Genomic DNA, 20,156 nt, shown 5'->3' on the forward strand with positions numbered 1-20,156 from the left:
CATCCCTGGAAGTGTTGAAGAAAAGGGCAGATGTGGCACTGAGGGATATGGATTAATGGGGATCGTGGAGATGGATTGACAGTTGATGATCTTAGTGGTCTTTCCATCCTTTACAATTCTATGATTATTCATTAATAATAATGAATGGGGCTGTCCAGGGAGATGCTTGTCACACCACATGTGCAATGAGTTGGGTCCGGGAGCTAAGCACATGAGAAGCAAATAGTGCATATTGCAAAGAGAACAGCTTGATGAATAGTGAATGAAGGTGTTGTGAGGAGGCTGTGAGTGCACTGTGTCCTGGATTCTGCAACAGTTTGCAAAACTCTGCATCTTCCCCTCGAGTTGTGCACAGGGCAGTGCTAAACAATACATACTGTGATTCAAGGGAATATCCTCACCAGTTCCAAACACAAAGAAAAAAGTGGTGATGGAAGAACTCGGTGACAGAAGTACAGAAGCGGGGAAACTCAAATGATCATTTCTGATGAAAATGAGAACAGCTCCTTACCAGGATGCTGTAGATTGAAGAAAGGTTAAGAAGTATTAGAGGACAGGATCATTAAAGCCTGTCCAATTGTTCTTTCAAGATCAGAGAGTTGAGGAGAGATTTAAAAACCACTTTCAAGTGCTAATTGTCTTTTTCCCTGTTGGGTTTTCACAGGCAGCAAGTGCCTGCCAGGCCCTGAGGGCATCCTGTGTTGATACAGCGTTACTACACTGGTCCTGCCGTGCTGGGGCTGCAGGGCTTGATGGAGAGAGAAGGGAAGTCCCCCTCCCTGTGGTTCTGAGCACAGGAGTGTAGGAAGGAGTTCACAGTCCAGAACAGAGATAACCAGAGCAGAACTGCAGAGATAGGTCTGGGTAAACAGGAACTTCTTTCCCATGCTTAGAAAATGGCAGTATATTTCCCCATTTTGCTGCAAAGCTGACCAATGCCAGCAAGCCCCCTAAACATCTCACTTTTTAGAGATCCTTTCACAGCAGTCTAATAGTGTAGTGATGAATTACTTGTGTCTGGGTGGAAAAATATGTTTGCACTTCCTTTACAGCCTCTCTACAATTCCAGAATGGTAAGAAGCTGATGCATACATCAAATCCTAATTCTTTATTCTGCTCCACGTGTTGTGTTTGGAATTTCTCCTTAAACCAGCTACCTCTGAATGAGTGCTTGATAGTAGCAACATTTGCCCTCTCAAGCCTTTGTTTGTACAGGAATAACCACAAGCTAGCTGTACCCCCCGGCCTGCTGATATTGAACTGGGCCTAAGCACCACTGAGACAGCGAGAGGGCTTTGGGCATCCCTCTGTCTTGTACTGGAGAAGAGATCATTAATGCAGCGCATAGAACCCACGTGCTGACCATGACTTCCTCACTCTGGAAGAAATGGGTGCTGCTGTGACCCACCATACCACAGCTGTCTGTAAACGTGCATGCACAGCCATCATCTCCATCAGCACTTCCAGCTGACTTTCTGCTTTGCCAAGCCCACTGCCAAGCCACTCTGAGACATATAAGAGAAGTGCCGCCTTAGTCTCCTGGACCATTTCTTTGTTTGGCAAGCCATAAAGCAAAGCTGGCATGACCAGGTTCGCTGTTCACAGCACGGGTGGGATTCTGACCTAACCTGCTGCAGTGCCAGCAAGTTTGGGTAATTGTTCTTATCCATAAAAGACTGGCCCATAAAAGACTGGGAGAAGGTACAGCCCACAGCTTTCCTTCCTGATCAGTGGAAAAGCCCTATCAGAGACAAAGGACTTCTGCAGTAATCAGGAAGGACATCTCCTTTGCTGCAGGACCTTGAAGAATTTTCCATTAGGAGGGATCCTATTATTTTCACAAAGGAGGATTGGGAAGGGAGAAGAAAAAGCCTTCCAGCTCAAGCCAGCCCAGCTTCTCTATTCTTTTGTCTCCTTGCAGTGAAAAAAGAGTCTCATTTTTTCTTTGTATTTTATTTTTCTCCTGATCCTTTCCATGGGCATAGAAAAAGAAAGCTGGCGAATGCCCCTTGAATAGTCTTGTCTTCTGTCTTCAGAATAAAGAGAAAATAACCTTTTAAACTGTGATGATGGCCCATGAAACACAGTTAATTAACCTGCTGTGATGGAGGAAGGCTTGACTGCTGTGGTGTGAACAACTGAAGGATAGATGAGGAAATAGAGAGAAATGTTGGAGTTTGGGGACTAGATGAGAACACAGCTATTTATCTGCTTGATTTCCTTTTTGGAAGACTCACATCACTTATGTTTTGTGTAATACTGTCACACATAGAAAGGAGGCTAGAGGAGAGAAGCATGTCTGGCTGAGACACAGGCAGCCCTGTCACCTGCTGAGTGCCCTGCCCGCAGCAGCATCTGAAGACGTGCTGGGAAATGGAAGCCCAATTCTCCATGTATGCCCGTGCTTCTTGCACCCTGGCTGTTCAGACTGAGAGTCTAAATGAACCATTTTTAAAACCAGTCCCATGTGTCCAGGTTGAGGTTTTCTTTAGTTAGTTGAGTGTTCAGTACCCTCTTGTGCTGGCTGGCTATTTATCTGCCTCATCTTCTGGCTCCAGGAGACAGTTTCTTTTCCCCATGTATATGCCAGAAATTCAACACACATACGACTCCAGTCTGATCATATCATTTTCTCTTGCAGCAGCCCAACATGCTGGGAAAAGGGCCAAGGAGATTTAAAAGGGAAAAACAGAAAGAAAAAAAAACCGACAAATAAAATGGCCAAAAAACCCTACATGATGCCAAAGTGAGCAGCGGTGCTGCTGGCACAGCTGGCCCACAGTTGGATAACAACACACCAGAAGTGATCAGAACCCCATCAGCCTGCACTTTTCTGCATGTCAGCAGGCAGTAGACACTCTGCCTACAGACTGGTTGGTGGCTTTGCTCCTTCACACTCCTGCTTCAACCACATGAACATCTCCATCCCTGCTGGTGGCACGTCTCCTGGCAGCTCACAGTCACATAGGCAGCACTATCCCTGCTGGTGGCACGTCCCCTGGCAGCCCACAGCCACATAGGCAGCACTATCCCTGCTGGTGGCACGTCCACTGGCAGCCCATGCTGCTCCCTCTCCCTCCTCGGGTTCCAATCAGTGCTGGAATGTGGCATTTGACAGAGCCTGCAGGTTCGAGACTCCTTAATTCTGACATGGTGTTAAGTTTATTACAACCTGGTGAAACGCGTCACGACCAAATTCATAGCTCTGCTCTCCTCCTTTCCCACATGTTTTTATGAAGAAAGTGAGAAGCTGAACCTTTCAAATAACACTCTGTTTTTAAAAAGTGGAGCTGGAGCAATACAATATATGCACAATATGAAAGGATGAAGTTCCAGGATAACTGCTGCCTGTAGCCAGCAGTAACAAATCACAAGACTTTTAAATGAAAGCCCAGTCTATTAAAAGTGCTTCTGTGCTAAGGGGCCAGCAGACCAAGGCAATATCAAAAATGTTGGGCTTACTATTGCAGAGTACTGAGACCTCTTGAAATCTGAGCGTCCCCAGACCCTCTGACTTAGAAGGGAGCTGAAGAACTTTAACCCTTCGTAGAACCTGCTCACGAATTTTCTGTCTTTGATGTGGGACAAGGCAAATATCGAATGGGCTCCAAAAATTCCAGGCTGGGAAAAATTTACCACACCGGGATTTTTATTCCACAGAATCAAATTGCATGAATAAGTCTGGTTGCAAATCAGTTATTTGAGTTACCAAATGGGGCAGATTTGATCCTCTCAGGACTTCTAGTAAGTAGACTACTGATTATTTTTCAGTTCAGCTGAATAATCACCATCTGCAACAAGAAATAGCAGACAGTATTTCTTCCCCTCTCCCAGCTGGGTGGGGCAATACTGTATCCTGATAGAGGCTCCATTATCTCCTGCCCTTGGGGCTGAAAACTGTAGCCCAGTTTTTCAGCCGACTTACAGTAATGTGCCATCTCATCCAATAAGGCTACGATGCCATTTTATACTCATCATAAAATCAACACACGTCCCCAGATGTGATGACACCTTCCCACTGACTTCAATGGCTCTTGGATATGGCCCTCAAGATACAGGCTACATGGATTATTATTTCTTCACAATACCCGGAACAGCAAATTATGCTTAAAATCTTCTGTTAATGCTTTACTGAGGAAAGAAGCATAATAAAATATTGAATGCTATATATTAAAGAGAATCTTTGTCCTGTTTCAGCAGGAACCTGAGGTTTTACACCTAGAACACGTACAGACGTTCAGATGTGGAGGCCGAAAGAACTGACCCTCAGCTGAAGAAATGCAAGACTTTGGCATCAATGAGATGTGCTGACACCCAGATGAAAGGATCTGACTTTTTGCCTTGCAGAAGGGCAGTTGGCTTAGTTCATATATATGAGGTAAGCACGCATAAACCCAGTGATCCTGATCAGGGACTCATCTGCTACCCAGAATCATACTACTGCAGTCAACTCCAGTCCTTTGTATTCCTGAACTCCCATTAAAATGTGGTTAATTTATCATTAATTTGGCTATAATTGGAGAAAGTGGACTTTTCAGCATCAGAAGTGAATGTTTCCACTCCACCTTACAGGCTCTTTGTGTCAGCACTTAGAAACCGAAGTTAAATTGGAAGGGACAGACAAGGACCCGCTAGTCCACCTGTGTGGGTGGGATACCCACAAATTCAAGCCACAGCTCCAGCAGCCAGGTAATGTCCAGCTGTTAGAGCACAGCCCAGGATGCCAAACATACTCACCTCCCACTAGAGCACTGCTGCTGATTTCTCTACAGATATCTGTTACCAGAGTGCCTCAAACTTCACACAGGCCAGGAAGAAAACAGTTTAAAATCTAACCCATACAGATGCATGCGGGCAGCGAGTGAGCTGACCAGCAGCACATTACCCTTGTCCTGACATCAGTTTGCAGCCAGGTGATGAAAGGCACTTCAGTAGCAGCTTTTAGAGCCACCCCTATTAAAGGCTGCTCCTGACCTTAGCTGTCTGAGCGCACTGTTTGCTAAGAATAATTATTTTGGAGTTGCTGTTTTGTGTTTGGTTGGTTTTTTGTTTTGTTTTTCCTAATTAAGTGTACATTAAGCATCTGACAGGAGTGTCAATAACTGAACTAACACAAAGGCTTCAGGTGAAATCATTTGCACACAGCATTAGCAGGAGAGTCCCCAAGTCTTAAAGCGATGTTATCTCCAGAGAGCTCTGCAGTTTGATTTAGGTCAGCTACTGATAAAATGGATTTAAGATTAATAGGTTTAATAGATTCTGACACTTGTTTGTCTTTCAGACTGATCAGAGCCTGCCTGCACGTGGGTCCACTGACTCCTGGGGAGTAAGGGAGTCCTCATTGTGACTGAAAGCAGTGTAAGCCCTAACCAGACCAGAAGGACACAGGTGAGGGCAATAGACGGGCAGTGGGAGGATAAAGGTCTGAGCCTAACGAAGGGCCCACCTTCTCAGCCGTCTTACAGAGCACGGGAGATGTTGAAGAGCAGGAGGAGAGCAAAAGAAACCCGGCAGCTGGACATCGCTGGAAGGAAGCGGAGAGCACGAAGCAGCGTCTGAAGGGGAACTTGGGGAGGTAATAATGGCTGTAACCGGCGCGGCTCGGAGCCCTGCGCTGCGCTGCAGAACTGCGGTACAACAGCAGCGCGCAGTGACGGGACAGGGAAGGACAGCTTGGGGGGGGGGGGAAGGGGAGGAGAGGAACGGAGCCGACAGCTCCGCTGCCAATCAGGAGGGGAAGCTGTTGGGATTTCCGAGTGCGAGTTGTGCTCTGCGTGTGCTGCTCTGTCCGCTGAGCTGCAGCGATCAACGAGCGACCCAGCGGGGTTGAAGCACAGGGGCTGGGCACTGCGCAGGCAGTGAATGAGGAAGGGAAGCCTGGTTCCGTGAGTCGAGCTACGGATGTTTTCTGCACGGAGTAAGGGCACGGAGTGGCAGGACCAGACTTTAGGCCCAGAGTTGCACAGCTCAAAGCCATCGTGTTAATGGCTGTGCTGAACAATACAGCTGTGTTAGGCACTGACCTCAACAAGTTTGTTTTTTTTTTTTTTTTTTGTAGGATTATAATTCTCTCTTCTTAGGATCATGGCTGTACACGCCATTTATTTTTAATATCGGCTCTAGCATAGCCCCATGCACCGGGCTGCATTTATAACAAACTGGGCACTATGTTCCCAAGGAGAAGCGCTCCTTGTGGTCCCAGTGCGCCTCTGTAGGATGTTGGGCAGAGTGCAGGGATGAGAACATGAGAACACTGGGTCTGGGCATCGCCGCTCGATGAAAATGTTCATTGGTTACTGCTTGTTTCTTTGTGTTTCGCGCATCCAACACAGCAACTCTGCATAGTGAGTTCTAAATTCGCGTCGCAAACACAAGTTTACGCTTTAACCCAGACGTGGTTACAAATTACCGTCCCACAGCCCCACTGAACGGCCGCCAGGGGGACCCCCGAGCCGCCCATCCCCCGGGGCCCTCCGTTTGGCAGCGCTCACCGCGGATGCCCGGCGGGCAGTCGCACACGTAGCCCTCGGCGCTGTCGTGTCGGAAGGGCGGCTGCAGCGCAGGTTCGTGGCCGTAGCTGGTGGCCCAGGAGCGCTCCAGGCAGCGGCCCGCGGCGCACGGCGCGCTGCTGCACTCGCTGATGTCGGTCTCGCAGTGGGAGCCGGTGTAGCCTGCAAGGGTGAGCACAGAAGGAAAAGAACTGATCCAACCGCCAGCCCATCCCCGCTGTGTCGCTAACCACGTCCATCAGTGCTGCTTCTCCTCGGTTCTTGAACGCTTCCTGGGACAGAGACTCCACCACCTCCCCGGGCAGCCTGTTCCAATGTACCACCGCTCTGGGCTCCCCCACCCTGCCTTCCAGTGAGAAATAGAGTCCAGCAAGCAGTGAGCTCATGCACCTCTTCTAGGGCCACGTGGCTTCATGCTTTCAATGTATCAGCAAAAAAAGGTGAATTTATCTAACCCAGAGGGATAGGTGGTGTTACAGGAGAACCTGGGGCTTACCTGGCCAGCAGTGACAGATGTATCCATCAGCACTGTCCTCACATGTGGCGTTGTTGTAGCATGGATGTGACCAGCACGGGGGTACAGCGGTGTCACAGTGCAGGCCCATGAACCCAGTGCCGGTGCAGTTGCAGCTGTACCTGTGCACAGGAAAAAGCAGTCACTGCAGGAGACCAGGCTCTGTTCCCAAACATACCCAGAGCTCACGTGCTTTTCTTAGGTTTTAATATAGAAATGTCAATTACTTGCGTAGTTCCAATATTAACAGTATCATTCACTTGTTTTCGCTAGCAATGCCATTGTTATGGGTTTAGACCTGAACAAACTGGGTAATATATACAAATACTAGAAAATGTGCATCTGAAATCATGGGGGGTCTTGCTGAGTAATGGTTAAGACTAAACTTCTTTGGTAATTTCTGTGTTTAATACCAAAATCTCAGATCTGGAGTAAATACATGCATGCTGGGCATGAGGGAGTGCCAGAGAAACACTGGCCTCTGGGTCTGGCAGTCAAGTACAGGCTTTTCAGTGCCCTTATGTATGCAAAAACGTATGGCAGGGCAGTATGTTACTTGTGTATGGGTTGTGCTTAAATTTAAGAGATGACTCAGTCCAGGTGACATTTGGATTGAAGATATAAAATGTAATGATGATGTGAATCAGAAAAAAATGATTTTCATATTGATACATTTTCAGGCTTTAAAAAAAATCTCATGATGATCCCAGTGAACAAATGCACACCAGAGCTCCAACTGAGAATGAGAGGCTGCGCTGGACTTCTGGGCAGGGCTGGTCCTGTTAGGTGGAGCAGCTTCCTTGCCCTGAATTATCTTCGTTTACTACACTTCTGTGAATGGGCTGCAGGTAGTTTTGCATCGGGAGCTGTGTATTGTTAAGTACCAGACAGTCTCCTAATGGAGTCTATCACTATGGTTACTGTGATTACTTTTGCTGCGCGGTCTCCTCCCCTTGACCCACCCGCTCCCGCTGTCCGGCTCTGCCCCACTCTCACCCCCCGGGCCGGTCGGTGCATTGCGCTCCGTGCAGGCAGGGGCTGCTGGCGCACTCGTCCACGTCCGTCTGGCAGAGGGCGCCGCAGAAGCCGGGCGGACACAAGCAGGAGAAGGCGGCCGGAGCGTCGCGGCAGGTGGCGCCGTTCTGGCACGGCCGGGACTGGCACTCGTCCACATCCAGCTCGCAGTTGACGCCTGCGGGGGAGAGGATGGAGAACGCGGGGTTAGCGGGAGGCTCCCGTTGCTGCTTTGTTGTTTCGGGGTGTGGTTGGTTGGTCTTTGCTCCAATGTTTCGAGTGGAAGTGCCACAGTGTGCGGCGTTTTGGTTTTGTTCTCTTGCGAGGCTTGGGAGAGTTCACCAAATACCCGAACAAATAGCAAGAGCAGAACTTTTGATATTAACTCAAACACAGGGACAAGTTAAATTTTCTCTCATTCGGACCGTGCTACTTTGTGTAGGACACGTGATTAAGAATTTAACTCTTTCCTGATGCTGCTTTTCCTGTTCTGCTCTGAAATTAGTACATTTAACTAGGAACTTTTTGTTTCTTCTGAAAATATTGACTGCTGCTATTATTTCTCAGTCTCTGGTGTATGTAGTCCCTCTGGACATAGCATGCTCATCTAAAGATGAATAAACATCCATAGTATGGATAAATATCTGAAAATATCTTAAAATATCAAAACCAAACGGGAAGCTGTTAGCTCATAACTATTTTCACTGCGTTTAAACTTAATTCTCATTAAAATACATGCACTTTTTTTTTTTTTTAAAATCATACTGGTAGTTATGAGGCACGGTTACCATAATCTTAGGGAATGTATTCTTAAAACTTCTTGAGGTCACAGATAAAGCATGAGATGGGTAATGCCCCCAGCCTGTGCCTCGGGGGTTTGGCTGCCAATGGGGAGCACCGCAGTGATCCTGTGTGGATTTATGGTAATGTGCATCGCATCCAGACATAGTGAGTGATCCCTCTGCAGTCGTTGCCCTGCGAATCCACTGTAATTGTAAGCAATGTGTTTGCAGAAGTGTGCCTAGTGACCGTAAATCTGCCAGAGCGTGTTAACAGCTCACGGCAAGCACTGCGAGCCATGTGACAAAACAAGCCCCGCTCAGCGGAGCCTCGGCCCGGCCAGCTTTCAGACCGTGGCGATTAGCAGGAGAGCTCAGCGCTGTTTTGTGCTTCACGTCTTTAATCTATCAGCCCAGCAACCTGCCTTAGGCAATGCTGCCTCAGAAGAAAACTTCCCTCCCTGATGTGCCCAGCCGATGTGATGTGCCGCCCGAACTGGGATTCCTTCCCAGCCGCAGCGAGTCTGCTGTCAGGTTTTCTCAGTTGCGAGGAAGAGAGATGAAAAGATTGGATCTGCATTTGCACCTCAGTCTCATGTTCTGTCATGAATATGCTGAGCGCCAAACATCGTGTGCCAGCAGGCAGGAAAGGACGGCAGTGCTGGGCACTCCTTAGCCACTCCATGGGGCCAGGAGTTAGGGAGATGTGTGCCATGTGTACCTCACCACACTGGTGCTTGGGACTGGGAAGATGGATTTTAGTGATGTTTATAAGTTGTGGTTTCTTGGGAGACTACCTATACTGCCTGTTTTCCACATGAGTCCTGCTATGCTCTTCTTTGACAATAAAAGGTAAATGCAGGTGAAGGTGAAAGATGTGTGGCCCCTACTTCCAGTTCTCAGGGTTGGACAGAGGAATGTGTGGGCCCTGTGCAGCCCGAAGGGGGGGATCCAGGCCCCCTTCCCTTCCTGCACTGTAGTGTGGAGCTCAGGCACCCTGGGAAGGGGAGAGCCTCCTAGAATCCCTCTATCTGTATGGAGTGAGGTTGTGTCCCACCACCCAGATGGGGTGTGTTGGATAGCCTTCCTGATTTTTCCTAATCACCAGATCTAAAAGATCTGAAAGAGCAGGCATAGAGCTCATGCCTTCCCTCCAGCAGAACTCATAGAAGGAATCCCCTGTTGGAAGGAAATGTTTGATTTTATGGGGCGAGGTGATGTTTTGGCACAAGGCTGAGCACAGGCAGGCACAAGAACAGCAGTAGTGGCGCTTTGATTCAACAAGATTTTTTGCCACTTAGCAGTTTTCCTATGTTCTTTTGGCATGGCACCGGTTTGAATAGCAGTGTGACAATCTGAACCAGCAACCAGCTTGTGGGATAGATGTTCCATGCTGGTAGCCTGACAACTGGGCGCCCAAAGGCTGTGGCAGTGTTCCTTTTAGTGCCTAAGGCATACAGTGCATCTGCTGTAAATACTTGCATGGTGTGTGTTTACTGCTAAGAATACTGAGTGAGAACTAGGATTCATCAGTTAATGATTTCCTCTTATTGTACATTCTGCTTCAGTTACATCATAGTAAGAGGTACTGCATGAGGAATGGATGTAGTCCATTGTACCTATCTCATCTGACCCTGAAGCACTTTCTCTGTGCAAAAGGCATACCGCTGTCTTGGGCTCGGGCTGGTTTTTGGAGCAGTCACATGTCCTGGGTAGTTCACAGCAAAGCGTTTGAGAGGACTGGCTTCCTTTGGCGGAGTGCAGTGTGATAATTAGCATCCCCGGCTGTGGGCAGCCAACAGGCGCCATCGCCCGACTCTGCTGGGGTGAATTAAAGCAAGTGTAATTAGGCCAATGGAGGGAAGGAGGCATTTGATTAAGGTAGCCAGCAAAACTTCGACGAGGCAATTGGGCTTCATTATTTAACAGCTGCATGACACATGTCTTGTAAATAATTTCACACATGTAGAACATTATCATTGAAACTGCAGATTTCATGCTAAATTTTCCAGTCTCGGGCTCTTGGTGTGTTCTAACCTCTTCCATTTGTGCAAGAATTATGTGTGACATTTCTCAGCTATTTTAGGAAGTGCTGCAGCATAGGAATTGTACAGAATACCAGCCGTAGTCCTCGAAGCAAGTAGCAACTGCAGCCTGTAACTCAGGCATTTGGTTAACATTACTGCTGTAGAATTTACTGTGCATTCTCTACCTCCATATCAGGAGCTATCACCTTTTTAACATCTTAGGGAAATGAGATGAGGCTGGATGACTTCCCGCAGTAATTCATGGTGTCAGGCTGGGACACTAATGGTTGGCAAGATCCCCCAATAGAGTAAATGAGGGTTTTTATTACCAGTGGGGACACCTCTGGGCTTTCATCCAGTAATCCCCCTGGCTTGTGCATTTAGCACAACTCACAGCAAGGTGCAGAAAACAACAAAAAAGAATGCTTCTGATAAATCATTTGGTTAAGTAGCCTTTAAAAGCTGCTGTTTTACTGCTGAAGGAACAGCCTGCCACTCCTGTATGGAGCAGTGGTGATTCATCTCTGTGCTCCTGAGAGCAGCGTCGGAGCCGGAGCCGTGTGGCAAAGCTCTGCAGTTCCTTCTCCTTTGAGTTTTAGACATCTCTTCCTTCCTTGGCTCTCTAATCTCCTAATTCTGCTTGTTCTGAGTGCTCTGCACTTGGAGTAACTCCGCTTGTTTTTGGCCTAACAGCATCCAACTGGAAACCTGCAGAATTTTGTGATGAAAGCAGGGCGACTCCAGCAGGCTGAGCTCCCTCCAGCAGTTTATTTTGGTCTAAATCTTCTCTGTCTGGGCTTTTATTATTTTATTATGTTTTCTCCCTCTGTCTCTAAGGTGTAGGTTCTGTCTCTCAAGCTGAGTTCTTGGTCTACGAATCCAAGCCCAGGCCTCACTGACAGCGCAGGTTAAACAAATACAGTTTCCTGAATACCACAGGAGGTCTGGGCTGAGTCTAATCATTGCAGGGTAGCCATGCTGATTGTTAATAGGCTTCTCCTTCCTCTTGCTTTCCCCTGGTTGTGCAGTTTTCCCCTTGCCTGGCCCGGGCTCAGACACCCGCTGGTAGCAGCGGGGTGGCAGGAAGGTAACAAGCTTCCTTCAAACAACATTCACCCTGCTCACGAGGGATGCTAACTGAGGGCTGGCTTCCAACAAGAGCTGCGTCAGAGCTGGAAAGCTGCTTTTTACCTCTGACTTTCCTTCCTGCATGGGGATTTTGGGGATGGAGCTATAAACCGCATCTCTTATTTCTTATTCATTTGAATCACTTGAAGCAATAGCTGTTCTTTCTCCCTTTCTTTTGCTGTGCGATTCTTTTTTTCTTTGTTTACATAGTTGGCAATGTATTGCTAAAACAGACCCCCGTTTTGTTTTTTAATGATTCAGTGTGCTCTTTCTTGCTATCCTATCTATGAATTCATCTTTGAAATTTGAAGGGAACAGCCCCCTGCAGTGATTCTGTGCTCTCCAGTAGAGGAATCAGGCAAGAAAAATCACACCTAAACCTTAAAAATGGGACCAGATAAAATGGAAGTTTATCCCCAAACGAGCAGTTTTGGAAACCCGGTCACACTTTTCCTTCTATGTAACATGCGTGATACTGTAGTTCCACGTGCATCCTCTGTTTCTGGTAGGGCAGGGGTGAGAAAGTCAACACAATTAGTCAAGGTTAAGACTACATAAAGTGTGTGTGACTTATGGGCAGGGGGAGGGATGGCTTTGGCAGATATAGTGGCACTTTGACTTTCCTGATTCTGTTTGGAAAGCTAAAATTTGGCTGTGAAATGTCTATTTTGCTCTGTCAGCAGGACATTTTTATCCTACTCCCTCACTTTCTTACCCTTTTCTAGTCCTGCATATCTTTCTTTCTAGGCTTTGCAACTTCCTTCTTGACAAATGTCCATTCTTCTAGAACATCCTGCTGCAATTCTTTGTATCATGTGATGTGGTCAGCAGAGGGTACCTCTATGGGGGAAGGTGTGCTTTTTGGGATGCCTGGAACCTACTGCAATATTGCTGCTTTCCTTCCCAGAAAAGAAGCCTGAAATGAGTTTTGGAAACTTTTCCTCTGGCAAAAAGAAAAGAAATCTATCTGTGGATTCAGGCAGACTAAATGAGAAAAATAATAATAGGGGAAGTTTTGAGTTATAATACATGACATCAGTAGGACATATAGCTTAGAAAAACTTAGCAGAAGGAAAACAGAAAGGCGTAGCCATTCTGAGAATTGATGTTGAGGAAAAGTGATAGAATAATCTATTTGGCCTTGAGGTCCAGTAAAACAGAAGAGGAAAAAGAAGCCTGTTAGCAAGGGTGGATAAGGGAAATCCATTAGAAGAGAAAGAGCATGAATTGGATGTTTTGGAAGTTGCTGAAAAAGGTACCTTTGTTCAGAAAACAGAGGACAATGAAAGAAGAGTGTTTTAAAGGAAAAGGCTCTTGCAAAGCAAATAACTATGTTTAAGAATACTGTTTGTTGTGATTAGCAAGTCAACCAAGTCTAATTAAGTCTAATTTTATCACTGTCAAGCGTAAGTTTTGTCTCTGGATGAAAAGCTCCGTATAATACTCTGAGGACTTGTATTTTGAGAATGCTTCTGTTAAAACACAAGTTAACCTGTGACAGTTTGATGTTTGTTGGAGTGCTCTGTAGCTTTTGGAAAATGTGAAATTTCTCTATGCAGTATCACTACTCAACTATGATAAGGTGTAGCATGTAATGTATCAGCAGGTGCTGAGGCTGAAGGCCATGTAGTAAGATAGGTATGACTGAATGCTTGTGTGCATTTGTATAGGAGTAGCTCTTAGAACATGAAGTATAGTAGTTCTCCGCAACACTGAGAAAAGGTTGTTTAAAACAGTGCTTACCTGTGTACCCAAGGGGACAGATGCAGTAATACCTCCCTATAAGGTTGAGGCACGTTGCCCCATTCAGGCACGGGTCTGACATGCATTCATTCACCTCCAGGTCGCAGTGCTTGCCTTGGTAGCCTGGGACACAGTAGCAGGAATATTCATCAATCCCATCCCTGCACACTGCTCCGTTGTGGCATGGTCCTGAGCTGCACTCATCAACATCCATTTCACAGCGTGTACCTGTGAATCCTGTGCGACACAGGCAGGTGGGCTTGGCCAGGCCATCAAGGCACGTGCCTCCGTGCTCACAGGGGTTGGTGTCACACATACTGATGGCTATTTCACAAGTGGTCCCATTGTACCCATCTGGGCACTCGCAAGTGAAACTGAGGTTTCCAGCAGAACTTAAACAGGTAGCATTTTGAAGACAAGGGTTTGAGGAGCAAGGATCAGAGGTTTTATTGCAGAGTTCTTCTGTAGTGCCGAGTGACGTGTCCATACAACGGCAAATATCATCTTTATGACCAGTAATGCATGTAGAGTTCTTTTGGCAGGAGTTTGACAGGCACCTGGAATCATTTCTCATGGAAAGTGAATCTAGGAAGGAAACAAAAAAAGGTCCTGAGGACTGCCCCAGCACTCGGACTAAACCAGAAAGAGCTGCAAATCTTACCACAAATCTGCATCTTGTAGATGTGATCATCAAAGGCCATGCAATTATCAAACTGAGTGGTGTGGAATTTACCAGGACATTTATGATTATTACTATTTTCTAACAAAAGTCATATTATTGAATCACATGTGTGCTTCAGAAAATCCTTGGAGCTTGGATTCTTAGTCTGAGAATCTATTTTCCGCTTGTTTTCCCACCTATGTGAAAAAAGTTGTTTATAGCACCTCCCTGCCTCCCCTGTGGATGCTCAGTTTCCTCGCTGCTGTGGAGTGATGTGGAAGGATGGATTTGGAAACCTACTGCTTCTGAGAGCTACATGGAAACAGCAGAAGAAGATGAAAGCATATGGAAACAGAAACCTCCATGCTCTGTGATGTGATGTGGAAGGGTGTGATGGTGTCTGATGTGAAGTCTGACTCAGTCTGAGCAAATGATTAAAGAATATTTTCTACTTCGTTTGCAGAATGGGTTGTAAGGGAATTAAATATTTTGGTGGTTTTGATGGAGGCTTGGTTTTCAATAAAATGGCACGAGGTTAATCAGGAAAGGCCTCGTGTGATGACTCTCCTTGGCAGAAAAGTCGTTTTCTTTCTTATGCAATTAAGATTACTTTGGCTGTGACTTGTTCTGACAGACCTTCTTAAAACTTGTATGCTGCATCAGAAAAAAAATGGAAACAAAATGCTGATCACTTTGGATTTAAGTTGACTGACACTTGAGTTAATTATCAGCCTCTTTATAAACATTGATACATTAATCTAATTACTAGAGGAATTTGTGCCAAGCATTTTACTGTGGTTAAATCCTTTTTACGTTGTTGAGGCGTTTGGCAGTAAAATTCCTTGCAGTAAAGCTTGCCATCTACTGGGAAGTCGCCAGTACTGCCAGAAACATGTCAGTACTCTCCATCTTCTAGAAGTGCTGGAGTTATTAAATGCCTTTCTCAGCGTTTCTTACAAGGTAGGTTTTCCTTTTTTCCTCTTGAATAAGTTGACTTAAGCTAGTGATGCTCTTGATTATATAATCTCAATTCTTCATATACCAATCTGTACTTAAAAAGCACGATTTTGTCTGTTTTTATTTTGTTACTATTTTTTTTAGAATTGTAGAATCCCTGAGGTTGGAAAAGACCTCCAAGATTATCATGTCCAACCATCCACCTGCCTCCCACAAAGCCGTGCCCCTTAGTGTAGCCCCTAAATATTTCTGGAACATCTCCCAGGGCAGTGACTCAATGGTGTAATACAGAATGGTTTGTGATGCTGGAACTGCATGGAGGTGAATATTAAGGCAAAATTAATTTAGTGGGAAAGGTAAGATAAGTGAGGCAGGAGTTCTGAGGAAGCTGAAACTGTTTGGCCTGGATCTCCTTGCTCTCCTGTCAAGGAAATCAGTGCTTTTCAGTTAAGCAAGTGATACTGAGGAGCCTGACCTCAGATCTTTCCTGAGGATTGGATGGAGTTTTTCTAGGTTCTGTTTGAATCAGAGCTAGCACCTTCTTGTGTGCCTTTCAAAATATTCTGCTTGCTTAAATTGGTGCGGTCTAAAATAAATTGTCAGTTCCCCCTTTCTGCGAATTGGATTAGCAATCAGCCATTTGTTGTGCACAAACAAAACCTTGCACACCGCATTAGGCTGTATATGATAGACATGTCTTTCAGCAAAGATTTGTTCTTCCTGTAGGTGACTCTTCCCACAAGTTGGTGAAACACGTTAATCAGCGGCGTCATTTAAAATCAGATTTCAATCACCGCCAATCACATTGGTATGAATTTGGGTTCACTTCAATGCTGTTATGCCTGTACTTTACTAATCATCACTAATCATCTCATCATGCTTGGGGGTTCCTTGTGATTCACAAGGCTGTTCTTGAAATGTGCCTTTTCTTCCCTGAAGAGAGGACTCTAAGCTGTACAGAAGCTCTCAGCACTAACAGCTTCGGGGCCTCTTTTACATACGTGGCGGAGATTTTTCTGAGCTTCCTAAGAGAGGCTGTCAATCTTCTGAGGAAAACAAAAACACTATGAGGAGATGCTAATTTCTTGATGCTCATAGTCATCAGTGGCAATAGTTTTACAGTGCTTTGGGCTTTGAGGAAGACTTTTTTTTAAAGAACTTTTGATTATAACATGAGGGTAGGAAGGGTTCAGATAGTTCTACATCTGGAGTTAGAAATTAGCATATCTGTATTGTTTTCTTGTTTAAGATTTGTCCTTGAGATTTAAAAACTAATCTGTGGATGAAATATCAAGATCTGCAACTTCAGCGTGGTGTTGAAATAGCATGTAACTAGAAATATTCAAATGTATCTCAAAGCATTGAGTTCTGCATGGAATAGCACTTGGCTCTGGTATAACTCAGCATATCTCCATTTATCTATGGTGTACTGTAACGTGGAAGATACAGTTCATCACAACAACAATAACTTCCTTGCAAGGATAGTCTTAGAAAGTTCTGGATGTGCATTTATATTAAATCTTGAAGAACTAACGAAGAGGTGAATGCATCTGTGTAATCTAAAGAGTAAGAGATTGGGTTCAGATACCTTCATTGTAGACTGAAAAGCAGAGATGCCTTCAGGGATCCGTATTTAGCAAGTGTTGAAGAAAAAGACATAAAAACATGTCATTCTGGATTAAGCATTGCCAGGTAAGTGGCAGCGTTAGCCCTCAAAATAGCATTTCTGTTAATACTGTGAATAGATCAATTTCTTTTCTACACAGTTCTGATTTACAAACTGAAATCTCAAACTTCCAAAGCATTGCACTGACACTATTTCATCCCATCTCCCAATATGCTTGTCTGCTGTCCTAATTATTGAAAGCAATGAGCAGCTTATAGATGGTGTGATGCTGTCTCTCCTTGTCAAACTTTACTGGGGATGGAAATGCCACTCTCTAGGACCTGCCCTGCACTATCTGTGGTTGAAATTATGGCTCCATCTGCTCAGTGAGAAAATGTACCTTGGGAAAGTAGGAGGAAACCTGTAATAAACAAGCAGGAGCTTGTCACTGTGGACATAAAGAGTTAATCCTGAATCCCCAACTTCAGCTGTGTGTCCAAAATGGCCTAGCATGTTGTTATAGAAACCACTTTCAGGCATTAAATCTTGAATCATGGTTATAACCATAGTAACCACCACCACACACAGGCACAAAAGAAAAAGGGCAGTTAATTGAAATAGAATATTTTATATTGAAAATGCTTTCAGATACATTTGTATCCAAAACCCAAGAAAGGTAAATTAATAACATATCTGAAGGAGAAGCATTGCATGTTGTAATGCTGTTCAGTCATTATTCTTATGCCTATTTTAAAACGTTGCTGAGGAAGCACTTTAAGATTGAAGCTATTTGTGATTCAAATTACAAAGCACGTTATTGCATGTTATTATGAGTGTCTCCGTGCTGATCATTTCTGCAAGCTCACGCCAACTTGTGCTGCTCCCCAGGAACAAAGGATGCTATCATTTGCTGTCATTTTCCCTTGTTCTCGTTGTGCCACCCCAGACTCGCCTGTCTGTTTGATGTATGTTCTAGCAGGCTGTACTGCTGCAGCCAGGTGTGCTCACTCAAAGGCACTCACTTGGCACACTGTCCAGCTAGTGCAAGGGAGGGGTGGCTGCAGCCCAGTGGCTGGTGAGCTCTCTTGTTAGCAACAGGCAAAGGAGTCATCTCCAAAATGAGGTAAATGCTTTCTTCTCAAAGCCACTCTTTACTTCTATCCTAAATGATGTTAGCATTGATTAGAAACTGAATTTATTGCTGCTGTGCAGTCTCCACTACTCTATACACTCTGTTGAATATAACATTCCTCTTTCATGGTTTCACAGTGTATCTGCGTGTCCTTATCTCCTAAATCTGGAGAAGAGTATAGATGGGAGTGCAATTTGAGTCTGTGGCAAAGTGATAAAAATCTCATTTAGTTTAATTCATGCAGCAGAACTTAATACAACAGAGCTGGATTTCTCCACACAGCCACATGGTGACAAATGGACAGGTGGCGAACAACTGCAGTACACGATGGAGGCAATCCAGCAGCCAGCTTCAGAACAGCTTTTCTATTATTTCTTCAGAGGCAAAAAACCAGAGATGATCAGGTGTGCTCAAAATCTAAAACAATTTAAACTAGGTACTAAGGATGCAATCAGTGCCTTTCCTGCCTGCAGTGCTTTGGGATCTTCAATAAAGCTGGGGACATCCTCAGCATATGGCTCAGGATACAAAGCCATATGTTTCCAAACTTATCTTGTGAACCCAGAGAAAAACGAGAGCAATGCTTGCAGTTGGGGAGGTACCACCTGCATTCACAGCTTTCCTAAAAAGAAAGGCAAAAACATACACCTTGGAAACAAGCACATAGCAAACTAAGGAGGGAAACATCAACAGAGCCCAGAGAGGCTGCAGGAAGTGTAGTCACGCTTCTCTGCAAAACACACACCGCAAAATTGACTTCAGGTTTAAGTTCTATCCCTGCATGTTTGCTTTTGAAAGCCACTAGAAGGCATTTTCTTTCCATTTGGTTCTTCTATCCACTCCATTGCCTCTTTTCTTTTTTTCTTTTTTTAATATGAGAAATGCATACAGCAGTGATTTTGATGTACACTAACAAATACAGGTGCTGTGATTTTAAATAGCGACTGCAAATGTTTGTAGCAGTGATGCAGGTGCGATTTCTTTTTCCAAGTCAAAGTTAGATATGTTTACGGGCCCTCGGTGTTAGAAATGCATCAAAACAATCTGTGACGTAGAGCAATAATTTCTCTTCATGCAAGCAACATTTTCACATTCACTTTGTTAGTTTCCAATTCAGAATCTTAGATTTTCATTTCTTTACATCCTGGTTAAATTTTGGCTTCAAGAAGACATGTATAAGCTCATTGGTCAAACATACGTTGGTGGTAAGTGGTGGGGAAGATGATGTGGTCAGGTGTATCACATAGGCATACGCTGACTATTCCTGGTTCAACACAGTCTCTGTAAGCACTTGTCTTATAGCATCTGGATAACCAGGAGATGCCATCAAGGCACATTATATCAGATGCACCATATCCTTTCTGCACAGCCAAACCTCCAGCAACAAAATGCATATTTAGAAAATGATGTTTTTTAACATACACTAGAACAGGGGCAAAAACCATGACAAAACGCATAAGGCTTTCATTGATCTGTTCCCTTCTCCAGCTGGCTTGCTGTGCTCCACTTTGAAGTCTGTAAGGAAGCAAATGTTTTAAAGTTTGTAAGTGCAAAGCTGTGAAGTGATGTGTGCAGATGCTGGGATTGCCTCCAGTAGGTTCTCACTAACACAGCTGAGGAGTAAACTTTGCTGAAGCCAGCAAAATGCAGCAGAACAGCAAAATCAGCTCCAGCTTTTGAGTAGCATTGCACTGCTGACACAGCCACCGGAGTGCGTGCCTGTCCCTCTGGGCTCCTTGTGTGCATAGTCCTTTTCTCACACAATTTGTTTCATACAATGTAACAGTACTCTTGTATCAAAATCATGATGCTGCTTCTCCAGTCTCGCCAGACTTTAAGAAAACAATCAGCCCTGTGGCAGATGGACATTGTTTGGCTGGATATATAGTGCACTGTGATTTCAATGTAGAACACAGGGAAGTAGGTCTGTCTTTTTCAGAGTGGTGAAATTCATGGAGGAGTTCGCGTTCCTGCCCTTTCTATTATTTACTGAATAACCCTTTGGTTATGAAATCAGCTCTGATTTCTTCCCTTTCTCTTCATCACCAACAGGGATTTAGAAGCTGTATGGGGAAAGCGGCAGCTC

The 20,156-nt window shown here is 45.1% G+C and overlaps 1 protein-coding gene and 1 long non-coding RNA gene across 11 annotated transcripts in view; one reads left to right on the forward strand and one right to left on the reverse strand.

Moving 5' to 3' along the window:
• CRB1 (crumbs cell polarity complex component 1) overlaps positions 1-20,156 on the reverse strand; it is an 84,197-nt gene that overhangs the window by 48,133 nt on the left and 15,908 nt on the right. For all 10 annotated transcript variants that reach the window (XR_014932639.1, XR_014932637.1, XM_032446233.2 and 7 more), the window contains exons 2-5: positions 13,715-14,299; positions 8,020-8,215; positions 7,006-7,145; positions 6,492-6,671 (exon numbers count right to left, since the gene is read on the reverse strand). Coding sequence is in view for 8 of the 10 variants with exons in the window: in XM_032446233.2 (XP_032302124.2) it covers positions 6,492-6,671; positions 7,006-7,145; positions 8,020-8,215; positions 13,715-14,299 (1,101 nt within the window). In the remaining 2 variants the exon portion in view is untranslated. The remainder of the gene's footprint in view (positions 1-6,491; positions 6,672-7,005; positions 7,146-8,019; positions 8,216-13,714; positions 14,300-20,156) is intronic.
• Positions 4,576-5,567, forward strand: LOC146759012 (uncharacterized). Its single transcript, XR_014932653.1, has 3 exons — positions 4,576-4,689; positions 5,282-5,388; positions 5,455-5,567. It is a non-coding gene; the product is annotated as an uncharacterized LOC146759012 (long non-coding RNA).

The sequence above is a fragment of the Coturnix japonica genome, chromosome 11, assembly GCF_054131305.1.
Source record: "Coturnix japonica strain WE chromosome 11, WE-NBRP24, whole genome shotgun sequence".
Taxonomy (NCBI): Eukaryota; Metazoa; Chordata; class Aves; order Galliformes; family Phasianidae; genus Coturnix; species Coturnix japonica.